Here is a 19,395-nt window from a genome sequence, read left to right as displayed (position 1 = left end):
AAAGAAGACCACGTCAGAGACATTGAGTGGGTCTTGAAAAACCTTAGGGACGCATGCATGCGGGTGTCTCAAGAAAAATCCAAGTTTTTCAAGAAAAGCGTGGAATATTTGGGATTTACAGTGTGCAGAGGCGGGATTCAGTCCTCGCCCGATAAAATGAAGGCTATTAGGGACTTTCCACCACCAAAAACACTATTCATAGCGGGCTTTGCCAACATCGCAAGGCCCCTAACAGATATCTTGAAAGGCGAAAATGGCAAAGTAAGTGCCAACTACTCAAGAAAGGTGATAATCGAGTTGTCACCAGAGCAATATGAAGCCTTCGATAGGCTAAAAAACATACTGGCCTCCGAAGATGTAATGTTGTCCTACCCAAATTACAAAAAGCCTTTTGACCTCACAACAGATGCGTCTGGCTACGGACTGGGAGCGGTACTGTCTCAAGACGGCCGCCCGATAACGATGATATCGCGAACACTGCGGGGTAATGAGGTAAATTTTGCCACAAATGAGCGTGAGCTTCTCGCCATCGTATGGGCACTTAAGAACCTCAGAAATTACTTGTATGGTGTTAAGAATCTTAACATTTATACAGACCACCAGCCATTAACCTTTTCGGTATCGGACAAAAACCCGAATGCAAAAATAAAGCGTTGGAAAGCCTTTATTGATGAGCACAACGCGAACATAATTTATAAACCCGGAAAGGAGAATTTGGTAGCAGACGCCCTGTCTCGCCAAAATGTCAATGCACTAGAGGACTCAGTGGACTCGGATGTCGCCACCATCCACAGCGAAGAATCCCTCACGTATACCATTGAAGCCACAGAAAAGCCGGTGAACTGTTTCCGGAACCAAATTATTTTGGAAGAAGGAACAATTCCCCATCAGAAGACGCTTATTTTGTTTAACACAAAAACTCGTCACATACTACATTTCTCTGACCGCAGCACATTATTGCAAAGCATTAAAGATGCAGTAAACGCTGACGTAGTCAACGCAATTCATTGCGAGCTACCCATACTGGCTTTCATCCAACACGGATTAGTCGCGGCATTCCCTTCCACCACCTTTAGATTTTGCAAGAACTTGGTAACAGATATTGTAAACCCAACGGAACAGAGGGAAATTGCGTCAGCCGAACATAATCGCGCGCACAGAGCAGCGCAAGAAAATGCGAAACAAATACTTAGGGACTACTTTTTTCCAAAAATGGGTCACTTAACCTCAGAAATAGCTGCAAACTGTAGAATCTGTACTATGAGTAAACATGATCGGCACCCAAGAAAACAGGAAATAGGGAAAACCCCGATACCGTCGTTCGCCGGAGAAATGTTGCATATAGATGTTTACTCCATGGCCGGTAAATATTTTCTAACCTGCATCGATAAGTTTTCCAAGTTTGCAGTAGTACAACCTATACGGTCTCGTGCAATTGTGGATATAAAAGCTCCACTTTTGCAACTTTTGAACATGTTCCCCAAAACAAAGGGAATTTACTGCGACAATGAGAAATCCTTGAACTCAGAAACCATTAAATCAATGCTCAACAATAACTTTGGCATCGTGATTTCAAACGCCCCACCCTTGCATAGTCTCTCTAATGGACAAGTCGAGCGGTTCCACGGCACTCTTGGGGATATAGCACGCTCTTATAAGTTGGAAACACAGGTAGAGGACACTGTCGAAAACATTCTCCTTGCAACTATAAAGTACAACAGGTCAATCCATTCGGTGACAAACGAGAGACCCATAGACATAATTCACGCAGCCTCCAAAGATAGTACAGTCCAGATCAAAGAAAAAATCGCGTCAGCTCAGCAAAAGACACTTGACCAAATGAATATAAAAAGAGTCTATAAGTCGTATCTGGTAGGCGATCGGGTTTGGATAAAAAACAATAAACGATTAGGAAATAAACTATCACCCCTATTCACAGAAGGCGTAGTGGAAGCAGACCTAGATACGACGGTTCTTATTAAAGGGAGGGTGGTCCATAAGGACAATCTTAAATAGGCTTTTAACGTTTGGAAAATCATTTTTAACTAATTACATTTTTTTAGGTTATATCTTTTCAGTTTAATAATAGCAACCATGACCTTGACCGAAGCGACATTGAGACTCAACGACTACTCCCACGCGGACTACATACCTATAGTTGACGGAGACGTAACAATCTGGGACTCGTACACTTACTTGGGACACACGACGAACCTGACATCTTTCGAAACTTACATCGACGAGACATGGAAACTAATAGACAAACTACCCAAAGATCATATGAGACAGGTATTGAAAACGGACGTACAGCACATAGCCACCTTAATAACTTCCTTGACCGTTCATCACCGACAAGCATGTAGCATTAACATGATAGGCAGTGCCCTTTAGGCAATTGCAGGAACCCCAGATTTTGATGACTGGGAACAAATAAAATTCAAACAAAATCAGTTAATAGAATCCGAAAGCAGGCAGATAGAGATCAACACTAAATTCCAAACAAGACTCAATGACGTTTCAAGGGCCATCAATAACATTTTGAAACCAGATGCAGAGGTCGAACATTTTTATGCAACTATTTTGGCAAAGAATAGAATGATAATTACTAACCTTGAGGACTTAATCCTTACTGTTACACTCGCAAAAATAAATTTAATCAGCCCCCTTATACTAGACAGCATCGACATTAAAGAATTATTAAATGAACAACTCACCAATATTAGTATAACCGACCTTTTAGAGGTCTCTCATATAAAAGCTTTTCAAAATTCTGAATTATTGTACTTTCTGATCAAATATCCAAAACCTCTGTTAAGCTCTAAAAAAATAGATATTCTTCCTGTCCAGCATAATAACGTAATATTAGATCTAGAAGAGGGTAATACGGTGGCCGACTGCGGAACAAGGACCTACGCTGTACGTGACTGCGCTGCTACTGTCTGCAGAAGACTACAAAATACTTCATGCGCGCAGCAACTGGTATCTGGAGCCGTCGCACACTGTGCCACACGCCCCGGTCACCTGGCGCCCGTGATAGTAATCGGAGAGGGCATTGCAGTAATAAACAACGCGACCATTAATGTAGTGGACAGCACTGGACACAAACAGATAATCGCGGGAACCTTCCTCGCGACTTACGACGATTACGTCTCACTGAATGATACCCGTTACGTGAACCACCGAGGCATCCTGAAGAAGAAACCTGCTGTATCCACGTCAACCGTGGTCAACGTCACCCTTTTTAGAGAACATCTGAGCCTCCCATTCCTACATGACCTTACCATGAAGAATCTCCGCCATATCGGGGATCTTAGAATAGGATTATCTTCACGATCATATGGCGGCTTGGCACTCATCGCCCTATTCCTACTCCTCCTGGGCACCTGGAAATTGTACCAGCGCAGAATGAGAAAGAAGAAACCCGAAGACGCGTTTCAAACTAGTAGGGGAGGAGTTAACACGCGCAAGCTTAAGTTTGCTGACAACGCTGTTACGCCGGATGCCGTCTTGACAAAGTTGCAGCCGAAACCAGAGACTCGCACGCGTAAGCTGCCGGACCGCCCGTTGCAGACGCTGACTTAACATTCAGTCGACTTTCCAGCGGCAGCGGCGGCTTCGTGGTCCGACGGAGTTGGCCCTAAATTCCAGTTTTAATTTTGTTCTCCAATTGTCAAGTACAATGAATAAAAACAAATAAAGTTACTTTGCCGAGATATAATAAATAAATCAAATTAAGATCCTTTACTTAAAATAAACGGTCTTGTTAATTTGTATATGGACGACATAATGATTGTAGCTCCAACCAAGGAATCGGCACTTGAAAGACTAAAAATTGTTTTGGATATTTTAACAAAGGCTGGAGACTCATTTAATGTTGAAAAATGTTTCTTTTTACGGACTTCTGTCCAATATTTAGGATTTGAAGTAGGAGCAGGGGAGATTAGCCCAAATACTCGCAAGGTAGAATATTTGATTGCTTTGCCCCCTCCGAGGTCTGTAACAACATTGAGACAGTTTATTGGGCTAGCATCATACTTTCGACAGTTTGTTCCCGGATTTTCTTAGCTAATGAAGCCAATTTATTTTCTCACCTCAGAGAAAAACAAGAGAGAACGCTATAGTCGAGTTCCCCGACTATCTGATACCCGTTACTCAGCTAGTGGAAGGGAGAAGGAGAGTCTTAAACACAGTTTTTGGCGGTTTGTAGGCGTTTTAGTGGGCGTGGCAGAAAGTTTTTTGGCAAATCGATAGAAATTTACAAAACCAATACAAAAATGAAAAAATTTCAAAACATTTTTCAAAAGTGTGGGCGTAGCAGCTTTGGGCGGTTTGAGGGCGTTAGAGTAGGCGATTCGGCTATTGATCCTGATCAAGAGTATATATACTTTATATGGTCGGAAACCCTTCCTTCTGCCTGTTACATACTTTTCAACGAATCTAGTATACCCTTTTACTCTACGAGTAACGGGTAAAATAAGTTTGAGTGGATTACAGAACACGAGGCAATTCGAAGAAAAATTATTCACATTCTTACAAATAAACCAGTCTTAATTATCTTTGACCCGTAGTATCCAATCGAATTGCATACCGATGCCAGTGCAATCGGATATGGTGCTATGCTCTTACACAGAATCGAAAATAAACCGTATGTAGTGGAATATTATAGCAAGACAACAAGTGTATGTGAATCCAAATATACCTCATATGAGTTGGAAACACTTGCCGTGGTTAATGCTGTTAAGCATTTTCGGCACTACTTACATGGCAGAAAGTTTGTAATATTCACTGACTGTAATTCGTTAAAATCATCACGAAATAAGATTGAGTTGTTGCCTAGAGTCTATCGCTGGTGGGCTTATTTGCAGACCTTCGATTTTGATATACAGTATAGGGAAGGCAAGCGTATGGCCCATGCTGATTTATTTTCCAGAAATCCACTTCCTCCGGAAAATTCCCCTGAATATGCAAAGGTCGTTGAAAAGCGAATCGAATTAACTGAAGTATCTGAGGATTGGATTCGTGCAGAGCAACAGAAAGATCAAGATATTGTAGAAATCATTACCAAGTTGAACGATGATGCATTACCATTCGAGTTGTCTAAGACATATGATTTAAGAGGTGGAGTTTTGTATAGAGTGATACAAAGAAATGGCAAGACGCAGTGTTTGCCAGTAGTGCCTCGCGGATATAGATGGTCGGTTATTAACCAAGTACATGAATCCATAATGCATCTGGGCTGGGAAAAAACACTCGACAAGGTATACGATTACTATTGGTTTGAGGGCATGGCCAAATACGTTCGAAGATTTGTTGAAAATTGCATAACGTGCAGAGTTTCCAAATCATCCTCTGGGAAAGTACAAATGGAATTACATCCTATTCCCAAAATAAACGTTCCATGGCATACTATCCACATAGACATAACAGGCAAGCTTAGTGGTAAAAGCGATCGTAAGGAATATGTAATTGTACAGATCGATGCATTTACCAAGTACGTTTATCTTTACCACACTTTCACACTAAGTGCAGAAAGTTGTGTAATGGCGTTAAAATCATCAATTTCTTTGTTTGGAGTCCCTATTCGTATTGTAGCTGATCAAGGAAGAAGTTTCACAAGCGCCAAGTTTGTTGAATTTTGCTCTTCCCAAAACATAAAATTTCATTTGATAGCAACAGGAGCAAGCCGAGGTAATAGCCAGGTTGAGGGGGTTATGAGTACCTTAAAAAATTTATTGACAGCTGTTGAAACAAGTTCTAGATCTTGGCAAGAGGGATTGGGTGACGTGCAGTTAGCTATTAATTGTACTGATAATAAGATAACCAAAGCGAGCCCGTTCAAATTATTAATGGGAAAGGTTGCTCGTCCTTTAGGTTTGGTTCCAATTCATGATTCAGAAACAGAAATAGATCTGACCAAGATAAGAACTCAAGCTTTAGAATATATAGAAAGATCGGCAAAGTATGAGAAAGAAAGATTTGATAAAGGGCTAAGGTAGTAAAATTTAGTGTTGGAGATTTGGTGTTGCTTAATAATAGTGAGAGAAACCAGACTAAATTAGATGCTAAATATAGAGGTCCATTTGAGATTACAGAAGTATTGGATAATGACAGATATACCTTAAAGAGTATGAAGGGTAATAGACGTTATAAGTATGCGCATGAAAGATTGAGAAGATTGCCAAATGGGCAGGTGCCAAGCGAGCTGGAGATCGATGTTAGCCCGTCAGAGGAAGCTGTTGAAAGCTGTTGAAAGAGACAGTAGTGAAGCCGTTGAAAGAGACGGTATGGAAGTTGATGAAAGAGAAAGTGAATGGAGATGTTGAAATAGAGAGTAGAATGGCGGAGGGTGTATGGAAGTACACAGTTATCGATGGCTACGTGGCGGTACCTGACCCTAGAGTGGTATTATAATGATGTTATTGTTTGGAAAGAAAATAAAAAAAGAGAATGATTAAAAGTTGAGATAGAAGAAGAGAGAAATTATGTAAGAAATAAAACGAATGAAGTGAATTGAATTCAAATTAGTTGAACTATGGAGATAAAAATTTAAAGAATTATTTAAAGAAAGATATGAGTTGTATTATGAAAAGTTAAGGAATACTTTGATTTGAAATATGAAAAAAAAAAATTAAAAAAGATCTTTAACGAAGGATTTAAGTAGAAAGATGTAGAACGAAATAGTTAAGAACTTGAAGTATTAGAACATATGATGAAGTCTAACGTTGGTTAATGTAAACTAAAGATTATGTTAAAGGAAAACAACGATGTTAATGACTAAGATTAAGACTAAGTTGATTGTCATATTTAAATTAGAACGGAAGTCTGAATGCAGTGTGTGAATCTCTGATTTATGTCTGGACGTAGCTGATACACGAATGAGAATGGCCGTGTCGGAGAAGGAAATGTTATTTTGAAATGAGCGCCTTATCGATGGTTAACTTGCTTTCGATACTAATCGATAGGTCGGTTTGTATTTGGTTGTGAGATCTTGACATAAAAAAGATCGAGTGTGGCCCTGGTTTAGCGTGGTGGTTCTTCTCTAAGGAAAAAGTTAAGAAGAAACACACAAGCAGCGGAAGAACAATTGGAAAAGCTATCAAGGGACTCGCTACACAATCATAGAAAAACTTATAGCACTCCGTCATATATATTTAACTCTACATTTCTAAGGCATGTCTAGAATTAAGTTTAGTCTAATATTTAGAAAAAATATTTTGAATTAAGGTTTATTGTTTTCTTATACGGCCGTAGGCAGCAGCAACATCACTGGTTCGTTTCGTTTCAATATTTTCTTTCTCTTTCTTGGCTTCTTGGTCTGAGTGCATGAGGCACCCTATATCAGCGATATATTCGTACTTACGCCGATTTCCTCTACTTTTCTGTCATCTACTGAACTTCATCTGATTCCTCCACGATCTGATCGTGGATTCCGCCAGTTACGATCGCATAGAAAATAAATCTTGGCAGTCTTGCGGTCTCTGTCGGCAGCGTCTATGCATAAATATGTGTATGCATATGTGTGTAGCGAATGCACTAATACCAGCGCACCCGCGCCAATATGTACATATGTACACCGCGTGGCTTGGCTGCACATAGGCGTGTAACTCTGCCGGCCAACAGTACCTCAATTCTGTAAAGAACTCGTGGTCAGTTTCTGCACAAAATAACGGTGTTCCGTGTTCTTATTTACCTGTCTTTGCAAATACAATAAGAAGTGTTCTTACAAATTTTAGGAATCGAAGAGTGGCGATTTATGCACTACGGTTTACTACACTTTCTTGACCGATTACTGTTTTATTTAAAGACCGCACGTGTTTTCACTTCACTTTAGTGGCCTGCTCTTTTCAGAGCGTTTGTCGTCTCAGAGTAGAAAAATCGGAATGATCGCGTGTTCGCTGTACTCTTTGCAAAGGCGACGAGCAAAGCGAGCTTTAACGGGACCTTTCCAGGCTATGAGAGCGAAGACTAATATGATGTTCGCAAGGATCCCAAAGAAGGTTCAGTATTTTAGAGTCAGAACGTCTGCTTAGTTAGAGTTACTTTATTCGAATGTTTCTTATGCGCTCAACTTGGGCTGAGCTGACCCGTATATATAGTACTTATTATTATACACATATAGTTCCATATACATATGTATGCAGAAGGCATGCATATGTCATGTATGGTCTGACCATTTGAGCTGCAAAGTGCATTCCCACGCTCCGCGATCGGCTTATGTATAAGCGTTAGATCATATTACTTGAGCGCTGGAACACTTGTGTAATTGTTGGTGGTCTTTTGGGTACTTGAACGTTATGTTTATTATGACAAAGTGTCACAATGTTTTGAAGATAAGTTGTACCCATTAATTTAGTATATTTATAGGGTAGATATGACACCTCCCTTTTTAAAGAAATTACGTATTACATGTAGTCATTTAGTTCTCAATATTAATATTTTTAAAAATTAATTAAAATTTTTTTTAAAATAATATTGATTTTTCTTATTAATTATTAGCAATGTTATGTCTCAAGGCGTCAAAGTGTAATGACAGAATAATAAAAAATGTATGTTAAATTACGCTATTTTTTGTTTTATGTTTAACTTTCTTAGAAGAAAAATTTTTTTTTGTGTTTTTTTTTTGTTTGGTTTTTTTTGAGGCTGAAATGAAACGTTTCATTGATTATCTGTCTTCTATGGTTTCTACAGTATAAGGACCTAAATATACTGGATCTAATTTATGACCCGATTCGTTCCTTAGCATAACTTTATTTCCTATTTTTAATTGAAAATCTGAAGTTTTCTTATCATAAAGTTGTTTTCTATAAGACTTCGCTTTTTCTAACATTAGTCTAGCTCTATACAGTGGTTCTATTCTATCTGTTTTATTAAAAATTTATAAAAAATTGCGAATTGCCTTGGTAATCTTCCAGGACTAGTTCATATGGACAGTAATCATGCATGACTGATGGTGTTATGTTGAAACAATATGTAAAATATTGTATCCAAACGTCCCAATCAGTTTTATCTGCAGAGATGTATGAACGAATGTATTCATTGAATGTTCTATGACTTCGTTCTATTGTCCCTATAGTTTGGTGATGATATGCGGTAGATGTTAGGTTTTCTATCTTCATGTATTTGCACATATCTAAAATTACTTTATTTTTATACTCGGTACCCATGTCCGAAATTAACGTCTTCATTGGACCGTACTTTAGTATAATATTTTCGAAAATAGCTCTTGCGACAGTATTTGCGCTTTTGTTTGCAACCAGTATGGTTACTAGATACTTCGTTAAATCACATATAAGTGTGACGATGTATTCGTTGCCATATTCTGATTTCGGTAGTGGACCTACTGTGTCCACTATCACTATATTAAAAGCATTTGTTGGGCTTTCTGTGTGAGTCATTGGGGTCTTTGTATGTGTCGTTGTTTTCGACATTTGGCATTTATGACATCTACGTATGTACTCTTTTATATGACGAGTCATATTTTTCCAATAATAGTGTCTTTTTATTTTTGCGTTCTTGTAATGCCTGTATGACCTTCTTGAATTGGATCGTCCTGATATGTAGACAGTATTGATTGTATCTTTTTTTTAGTTTTTATAATGGTCACCGGCTGGAGTAGCTCTACTCTTAATGATTTTAAATTTATATTGCCCATATTTTTTAAATTATCTATTTAAATGGTTTCAAAGATTTTTTCACTCGGTGCCAATTTGAGTTGGCTGATTTTTAGTATACCGGCATGCATTTCAAGCCTTTGGAAGAACTGACCTAAATCAAAAATTCCATTGGTATATAAATCGTCAATATCAATTCTTGTAATAACTTTATTTCCTCGTTTTAGTAAGCAAATAGATTCAGTTATTCGCAAGGTCACTACTTTTCGTACTTTATCATTTGTTATGACTTCGTGTACGTTGGGCTTAAATACATTTTGGATATTTTGCCTAGGCAATAGTTCCTTATTTGTTACTGTACAGTTTTTATCTTGTCTTCTTTGTTGCCTGGTAGTGACTTTCAGGACTTTATGTTGCATGTCTTCTATTATATTTATACGCGAGAGAGCGGCTCTGACAAAATTATCTTTCCCCTTTAGGTATTCTACTGTAAAGTCGTATTCTTCAAGCTCTAACCGCATGCTAGTTAAATTAGAACTGGGATTAGTCATAGAAAATAGGTACATTAATGGTCTGTGGTCCGTTTTAATGGTGAAATGTTTGCCATAAATGTATGGTCTAAAATGGGTAATTGCCCAATTAATTGCCGGTAGTTCTTGTTCCGTTGTACTCTTATTGCTTTCTTCTTTTGCAAATGAACGTGATGCATAAGATATTGGGAGCTGAATCCCGTCACGGTTCTGAGTTAGAACTCCTCCGCAAGCTTGTTTACTAGCATCCGTTATAATGCAAAATTCTTTGCGAAAATCAGGATATTGTAATAATGTGGGGTGCATAAGATTTTCTTTAAGGTATTCGAATGCGTTCTGGCATTCGCTTGACCATTCAAAAGGGACATTCTTTTTACATAATCTAGTTATGTGCCGTTAATAGTCAAGTTCCTTATAAATCGACGATAATAGTTGCAGAATGCTACAAATCGTCTTGCGCTGTCCGCATCATGAGGGATAGGATAAATTTTTATGACGTCATATTTCTTGTCATCTGGCAATACTCCTTTGCCTGTGCATTTGTGACCTAGGAATATCACTTCGTGCATGAAAAATGAACATTTTTCTGGATGCAACTTTAGGTTATATTTCCTACATACATTAAAAACGTCAGTTAAGTTTTAAATCATGTGTTTTTCTGAACATCCTATCACCATTAAGTCATCCATATAAAGGAATGCCTGAGAGGGTTCTAAACCCGAGAATGATATAGTCATCATCCTTTTAAATGAATTTGGTGCTATTTTAAGACCAAATGGTAATCGCGTGAAACGATATGAGCCATTGCTCGTTGAATAATCGTTATAATCCTTGAGTTTTCCTCAAGTTCTATTTGGTGGAAACCTGACATCAAGTCAAGGCATGAAAAGTATTTAGCTCGACCTAGTTGATCTAAAATGTCATCAATTCTAGGGAGTGGAAATTTGTTAGAAAGTAGTTTTTTATTTATTTGACGATAGTCAATTACTAATCGCCATTTCATCTCTTGTGAATTTGGTAATTTGGAATTTGTTATACTCGGATACAGACGGTTCGACGATTTTGTCGCTAATTAATTTCCCTACTTGTTTTTGAATTTCTTCAATATGGCTATGCAGGCTTCTTTAGTTTTTTATATAAATGGGTTCATCATCTTTAGGTCTTAATGTTTGTTTATGAAAGTTGTTTGTTGATATTGGTTCGGTTTCCAGTCCGAACACATCACTATACTGTGTGCATAATTCAGTTAATTGATTTTTGAATTGGTCTGGAAAATTTTTCTTTAGTTTTGAAAGTACTTGTTCGCTTCTATTTTTAGTGTTGGTATTATGAATGTCATAATCTTTTAAATTTTCATATTGGATTTTGTTTATTTTGACCAATTGATCGAAATTAGTTGTATTTAGAAAACAAATGTGCTGCTTTGCTGCTGCTTTGTATTTGCAACATAATTCCCATTGTGTATTTCCTGATTAGGAACAAATATGTAATCATTTACAGCAATAATGTCTATTTTCCGAATAACTTGTGATCTGACTGGCAGAAGAACTGTATTGTTGCCAGCGCTATATGTTATCGGAACATATATTGGATAATTTAAATTTTAGGGGCTAATTATAAACCAAACTTGGTTTGAAATCTAGTTGACAATTGAATTTCTTTATAAAATCAATGCCTATTATTGCATCACATGGTATTGCAAAATTTGAGTCTACCAAGTGAAATTCATGTGGAATAATATATTTTGTTGATTGGAGTTCTATTGAGGTTGTTCCTCGAGACTTTATCACACCTTGGCCTATGCCTTCGATGTTTATTATTTTTTCTGTTTGAATTTGGAGGTTATCAGAATTTACCTTCAGAAGTGAGATATCTTACGAATATATTAAGACTATAATTGATGGAATGAACTTTAACATTTATTGGCTGTTTCCTAAAGGGTTCTGTGAGTTTTCCGACGTATTTTGCACGATTCTCACATTGCTATTATTATTATTATTACCCTGGTAGTAGTTTCCGCGGCCTCTCCCTTGGTTTTGGCCTCTTCTACCTCCACGGTTATTAAAGTTATTATTGTTGTTGTTATTGCTGCCTCGGTTGTAATTGTTGTGGTAGTTATTTCTTCCACGATTATAGCCTCGGCCTCCTCTATTATTATTATTTGCACTTCGTCGATAATAGAGTACAGTGTTACTCTGACTTGTTATCTTCTGTGTCATTGCTTTTACAGCTGTTGTAGTGCTGTATTTATTCGCTAAAGACTGGCTGAGTCCTTCACTAATATAGGCACCTTCAAGGGCCTTTGTCAGTTTCTCCACCTCTTGGGTGTATTGGCTAGCCGTTTTATTTCTCTGTTGTAGATTGAGAAGCTTGGCAGATATCACTTATTGAGCGGCAGAATTTTATAAGAGAAACACCGTGTGTTCGCTGCGGAATTTTATTTGCGACTAAATGATGAACGAAAGAAATGACAAAATTATTATACATATTTTCTTATTCCCAATTCGTTAGAGCGGGATAAATCTATGATCGGTAACGAAATACAAGCGTGCATTGTATACATACAGGTCATATACAGGGCCTCTATTTTCTACACCCTTCCTCAATGCATGCATGTTTACAAATTATATTTAATACAAATTTAGCATTTTTGTAAACAATTCGTGTTTGGTCTTCGGAAGGTTCTTGGTCAAAATATCTGCTATCATTTCAGTTGTACATTTATATTTTAACAAAACTTTCCCTTCCTTTACGACATCTCTAACAAAATGATAACGTATGTCAATATGCTTCATTTTGGAATGGTTAACAGGATTCTTGGTTAACGCCTGCGCGCTCAGATTATCGCCATATACGACGATCGGGGTGTTGTCGTCCCCGCAGCCAATTTCCAAAATTAGCCTTCGCATGACAATCGCCTCCTTAAAAGCCGCTGACAGTGTCATGTACTCCGCCTCAGTACTGCTTAACGCCACGCTTCGCTGCTTTTCTGAACGCCAAGAAATTGGACCACCGGCCAACAAGTAGATGTAGCCAGTGTAAGACTTCCTGTCAAGCCTATCTCCTGCCCAATCCGCATCCACGTATCCACAGAACGATTTTCCACATTGCTGATAATGTAATTTTACGTCAACTGTGGACGAGCGATATCTTAGGATGTACTTTATGCCAGCCATGTGCTCAGCATGCGCATTTTGGTTTCGATTTGCCCTATTAATATAACGTTTTTTGATGATTTTGTTATGCTTAACATAAATTGTAAGCAGAAATTGTAGAGTTAGCACTATTGTAATGATCAGCAATAAGATTCACAACGCATTTATATCGTCTGTGTGATCTATAATTTTTACGTTATTAACTACGTTGGCAGTATTGTCTTTTGCCTCACTAGAATCTCTAAACCATCCCATTTTTTAGTTTATATTCAATGAAACGTTTTTTGAAGGAAAAAGTGAGATTTTCTATTTATGAGTTTTTCTCATTATTATTATATTATTTTCTTCTTCCAGAAAATTGTTATATATTGTCATTTAAAAAAAAAATTTTGCAGACGTGGAAATATTAGTTGTTAATAAATGAGATTGTCTCACATATTTGTTTACAATAATAAAAAAAATTGTCCAACCGCATTGTTAGTAAAAAGCCTAACAGATATTAGTGTTTTTCAAGCAGCGGTTTCCCGCATCGGCTTGGAATTAGAAATTAAAACTAAGGCAAATTGGGTCATTGGCATTTATTTATGCAGCTAGTTTACGTTGTTTCGCCCCTTGCGAAAGCTTGTTTTCAATGTCTTCCAGACGCTCTTTGTAGCGTTGCTGAGACCAACATCTGGCCAACTGGGTCATTTCCTAGACCAGTCGGCGTTGTTGTAGTAGCTTCACCCTTTTTCCGGAGCGTTTGTGCTTCTTTGGTTCCTTCCTTTCCTGCCTTGCCCGGTACTCAGCTATTGTGAGTGGGCGTGGTCTATCTGCAGGGTTTTGCTGCAGAGCTTCTTCTAACGTTGGCAAGTCCCTTTGTATCGTGGGCTGCGCGTTTAAAAATTGTGCTCCTCTGCCATCAATTGCTGCGTGTTGTTGTTATTATTTTTGCACAAGTTTCAGAGTTTTTTTATTCGAATGTTTCTTATGCGCTCAACTTGGGCTGAGCTGACCCGTATATATAGTACTTATTATTATATAAACATATAGTTCCATATTCATATGTATGCAGAAGGCATGCATATGTCATGTATGGTCTGACCATTTGAGCTGCAAAGTGCATTCACACGCTCCGCGATCGGCTTATGTGTAAGCGTTAGATCATATTACTTTAGCGCTGGTACACTTGTGTAATTGTTGGTGGTCTTTTGGGTACTTGAACGTTATGTTTATTATGACAAAGTGTCACAATGTTTTGAAGATAGGTTGTACCCATTAATTTAGTATATTTATAGGGTAGATATGCTACACTAAAGTGCGAAAGGGAAAACTAGGACTTTTGGCTTCTGTCTCACAGAGTTTTTACGAGCTTTCAATTAACCCACGTATACCGAAAAGTGGTCTTGGCTGAGTTTTTACACATGATAATAATTTATGTATTTTTAATTTTTGGTACACCGGCCACTACAACCACAGATTATGTTCCTAAGTTTTCGACAGGAATCGTAATCTGAAAAAAGGAAAGTGTACTACCTTTTCTGTATATCTTTTTCGTGATATACGCCAATTTTCTTTCCATTTTCACCAGATAACTCATAATATGGTGGACTAAGTTTTGTACCTATAATTGCGGTTACGAACACTTTAGCTAGTTTATGGCTGAATTGTTTGCTAGCGTTGCTTTGGGCAATATTTCGAACATAAACCTGATCTCCGACTTGAAAGTGGATTTTTCTCTTCTCAAGTTATATATTTAAGCGTTGGCTTCGTGAGATTTGGCAGTGTTCAGCTGTGCTGCGTAACTAGCCATTTGTAACGCATTGGGATACCTTATTCTCGCATCATCTAAAATCAAATTAACTTTCCTGAGCAGTTCGTAGTCCTTGCCATTCAGGATCATGTTTTGACCGAACGTTAGAAAGTACGGTGAATATCCCGTCGTGGTGTGTTATCTAGATCGAAGAGCACCATTAATCTCATTCAAATTCTGATCCCAGGTTGTATGATCTGTACCCACGTAAGCACGAATCGCCGCTAAAATCGAACGATTTAATCTCTCGCTTGCGTTAATTTGCGTAGAGTAAACAGCGGTGCATATATGCTTGATTGAATATCGGGTTAGAAACGATTCAAAGAATCCGGACCGAAATTGAGATCCATTGTCAGTTAAAATTGACTCTGGTACTCCGAATGTAAACAAAATTGAATTCCCCAGGTATTCACATATCTTGGCAGATGTAAATTTTTTCAAGGGACAGAGGAAATGGAACTTAGTGAATTGATCCACTATGATCAACAATCCTATATTTCCTGATTTCGAACGAGGGTATACCCTTAACAATTCCATATGCAGTCGTTGGAATGGTCTCTCTGTTTGCCTGGTTTTCCCATCGGGGGACGAAGAACTACGTTCGGACTCTTAGTTTGCTTACAGGTCGAACAGGCTTTTACATACTCTCGAATTTTTATAAGCATTTTTGGCCAAAACAGATACTTTTTAAGCTTTTTATGATCATGAGCCTGTTGAAGAACACTTTGGGTTAATTTGGAAGGTACCCAAAGTTTCCATAAACTATCGTCAGACTCCGTTTCGTTAGTAATAAATTCCGTTCTTTTATAGACATAGCCAGTCACTTTAAGATCAGGGAGTTTTTCTTGATTTGCACGAATGCGATCGATCAGGTCTAAATACTCAAACGAGCGAAACTCTTCCGATTCCAAATCGATAATCGGACCTAATTCTTCGAATTCCTCTACAGACTCGTTCTGCCTTGAAAGCGTGTCAGCAATGACATTTTGAGAACCCATGCGATGTTCTATGCGAAAGTCAAAACCTTGCAATTGGATAGCCCATCGGGCAAGCCTTCCTGACAAATCTTTTTGACGCATGAGCCACTACTGACATTCCAGTTCGGTTACGGAATAATTTCGTTGTGCTTTGGATAACTTGCATGACGTGTACCCAATTGGCAATTCAAACCCTCATTTCGTTGGGCGAGGACGCAACCCAATCCGAACGAACTGTTTTTTTTTTTTTTTTTAATTCCTTCTATTCCTCTCGGGAACTTAGGGCTCCTACGAGGGCTTTCCATCTAACTCTATTTTGAGCTGTCTGTTTTGCACTTACCCATGTGGTGTTTATTTTGTTTATTTGATCTAGTTCTTGGTGAGCGGCTCTTCTCCAGGTTGCTCTTGGCCTTCCTACTTGCCTGCTTCCTTGGGGGTTCCAGTCTAGTGCCATCCTCACTATGCTACTCGGGTTTCTTCTAAGAGCGTGTCCTATCCACATCTATTTTTTCTTCCTTATTTGTATGTAAATCGGGGACTACACGCATTGTAGATCCTGAGCTTTGTTCGTCGGCTGATTTGTCGGTCTCTCCATATGCGGTATAGTCTCCCAAATGCTGAGCGGGCTTTGCGAAGACGACTGGAGACATCATCATCCACTCCACTACTGTTGGATATGATGGTGCCAAGGTATGGGAAACTGGTAATGAACTCGATTGGGTTCCCATTTATGTTGATGTTTCCTTGGCTGGAGTGGTTGAAGCGCATAGCTTTTGTTTTCGCTATGTTTTTCTCGAGCCCTACGCAGCTGGCTATCCTGACGAAGTCGTCACTTTTCCTCTGTCGTCGAGTCTGTGCGATATGAGACAGATGTCGTCTGCGTAGTCCAAGTCCTCAAGGTGTCTGGTGGGGTTCCACGTAATTTCGGGCTTGGAAGAGCATACTTCGCTCATTAACTCGTCGACTACGATGTTGAAGAGGAGTGGTGACAGCTGGCATCCTTGCCGAATTCCGGTGTTTGTCTGGAAAGGTGCACTAGTTTTTCCATTGTGCAGTACCGCCAGGTACATATGGCATCGTCATACTTCGATTTGATGATGGCGATGAGAATTGCAGGTACTCCTTTTCTTGCATGTGCTCGCCATATTGCTGCTCTTTCAACTCGAATGCCTTCTTGAAGTCGATGAGCAGGAGGTAAAGCGGGGCTCTCCATTCCACAGCTTGCTCGGTAATTATGCGTAGTGTATTTGCCTGGTCTACGCAACTCCTGTGTGGTCTGAAGCCTGCCTGTTCGTCTCGGATTGTTGTCTCAATTTTTTCCTGGAGGCGTTCGATCAGAAGTGTACCTAAGATCTTGTAGCTGGTGTTGTGCAGTGTTTTTCCTTTCCAGTTGTTGCAGTCACTAAGGTCGCCTTTTTTGGGAAGCTTCGCAATGATTCCGCTTTTTCAGAAGTCTGGCACCGTCTTGCCTTTATATATGCGTGAGAAGTGTCGATGCAATGTTTCAGCCATCAGTTGGGTGTCAACTTGAAGCAATTCGGCTGGTATGTTGTCTTCGCCAGCTGCCCTTTTGTGCTTTAGCTTCTTTATTGCATTCAGGATTTCTCTTAGATTCGGTGGTGCAGAGGGTATCCTGCTACTCCCACTTGGCGGCACAACACTCCTGTAGTCTATGGCCACGTTTGGTGATGTGGTGTGGCTAATTCCCATGAAGTGTTGGCGCCATCTTTGGATTTGTGCGTCATCATTGGATAAGAGGTTACCTTCTAGATCTCTGACTGGTTTGTTCTGTCTGTGATGGGTTCCTGTGATCCGTGCAATCTGCTGGTATAGCGGGCGCATGTTGTTCTCGCCGGCTGCTCGTTCTGCGTCTGCCGCAAGTCTATCCAGCTGTGCTCTTTTGTCCTTTCTGGCCGACCTTTTCACCGCTCTGCATAGTCCGCGATACTCCTCACGGACTGTGTGAGCTGGTCCGCTAGAGGCTTTAGGTGGTTCCTCCTTCTAATCAGGTCCCAGGTTCCTTCAGATATCCAGTCCGATCTTCCGCGTTGTTGCAGGCCGAGTATTTCCTCCGCCATGGTCCTTAGTTGCATGTGTTCTTCCATGGGTGGTCTTCTAGGGGGATCAGCTGTTCTCGCAGCGTGGACTTCATTCTCGTCTTCAGAGTAGAGTCGCTAAGGAGGTGCAGGTTCAGGGGGGGGGCGCTCGCCGGTGTTAACTGTTGCCAGTGTTCCTTGAGTAGTTGCGGTTCAACGTTATTTCAAGTTCTCCAATGACCAACTCATGATCACTGTCTATAGATTTTCCCCTTTTGTTCCGAACGTCCAGTAGTGAGTGTCTCCATTTCCTGCTAATGCAAATGTGGTCGATCTGGTTGCGCGTGTTACCACTAGGAGATGTCCAGGAGTATTTGTGGACATCTTTGTGTGGGAATATTGTGCCGCCGATGACCAGTTGAAATTGCTGGCAGAGTTCCACTAATCTCTCTCCGTTGTCATTGCGAGTCCCAGTTCCATGTTGGCACATGACAGATCTTTATCCGGTGTTGTTGGGGCCAATTTTTGCATTGAAGTCACCCATGAGGATGTTAATGTCACCTTGCCGTAGCTTGTTGAGGGTTGCTGTGAGGGCAGTATATAAGTCGTCCTTGGTGTCGTCTTTGGCGTCTTCCGTCGGGGCATAGCATTGTATGAATTTTATATGTCTAGCTCTACATCTGAATCTGGCTGTCATGAGTCTATCAGAAATGGGTGCCCAGGAGTGCAGTGTCTTTTTTATGCGCTTGCCACTGTGAAGGACTAGATTGCTATTTGATGTTGTTGTTTCCCCACTGCTAGACCACCTCATCTCACTGATTCCAGCTATTGCAATATGGAGTCTCTCCATCTCTGCTTCGAACTGTGCTAATCTAGATGGTTCTCTTAGAGTTCTAACGTTCCATTGTCCAATTCGTGTCCGTTTTGAGATGCCTATGGTCGTTTTCGAATTTGGGGAGCCATTTATGTTTAAATTTCTCGTATTAGTTTCAGTAATCGTTGTAAGTTTTTCGACCGATCTGGTGATTGGCCAGATGCGGCTTATCCCAGTGGTGGGGCTGCCACCTGTCGCCATCAGGGATTGGCGCCTACGGTGTTGTGTTGTTATTCGTAGAAAAGCGAACAGTCTGGTAACGCGCTCGCCCTGCTGGGTGTTGTTGCTGTTCGCAGAAAAACACAGGGTGCGCTTGGTACTATGTGGGTGCCCCCGTTTTTCTCCCATGTAATTGTTGTATTGTTCTCCGAAAATTGTTGTAATAGTCATTTTTTATGTGGAAGAATACTTTCTAAAAGT

At 39.6% G+C, this 19,395-nt stretch overlaps 1 protein-coding gene across 1 annotated transcript; it reads right to left on the bottom strand.

The window, feature by feature from the left end:
- Positions 1-18,600: 18,600 nt before the first annotated feature.
- Positions 18,601-18,951, bottom strand: LOC122319491 (craniofacial development protein 2-like). Its single transcript, XM_043206821.1, has one exon. The coding sequence runs from the start codon at positions 18,949-18,951 to the stop codon at positions 18,601-18,603; it is 351 nt and encodes a 116-aa protein (XP_043062756.1).
- Between the last annotated feature and the right edge of the window lie 444 nt (positions 18,952-19,395).

This window comes from Drosophila yakuba, chromosome 2L (assembly GCF_016746365.2).
Source record: "Drosophila yakuba strain Tai18E2 chromosome 2L, Prin_Dyak_Tai18E2_2.1, whole genome shotgun sequence".
NCBI classification, from domain to species: domain Eukaryota; kingdom Metazoa; phylum Arthropoda; class Insecta; order Diptera; family Drosophilidae; genus Drosophila; species Drosophila yakuba.
Note: the sequence above shows the minus strand (reverse complement) of the source record. Positions and strands in the feature narration are given on the sequence as shown.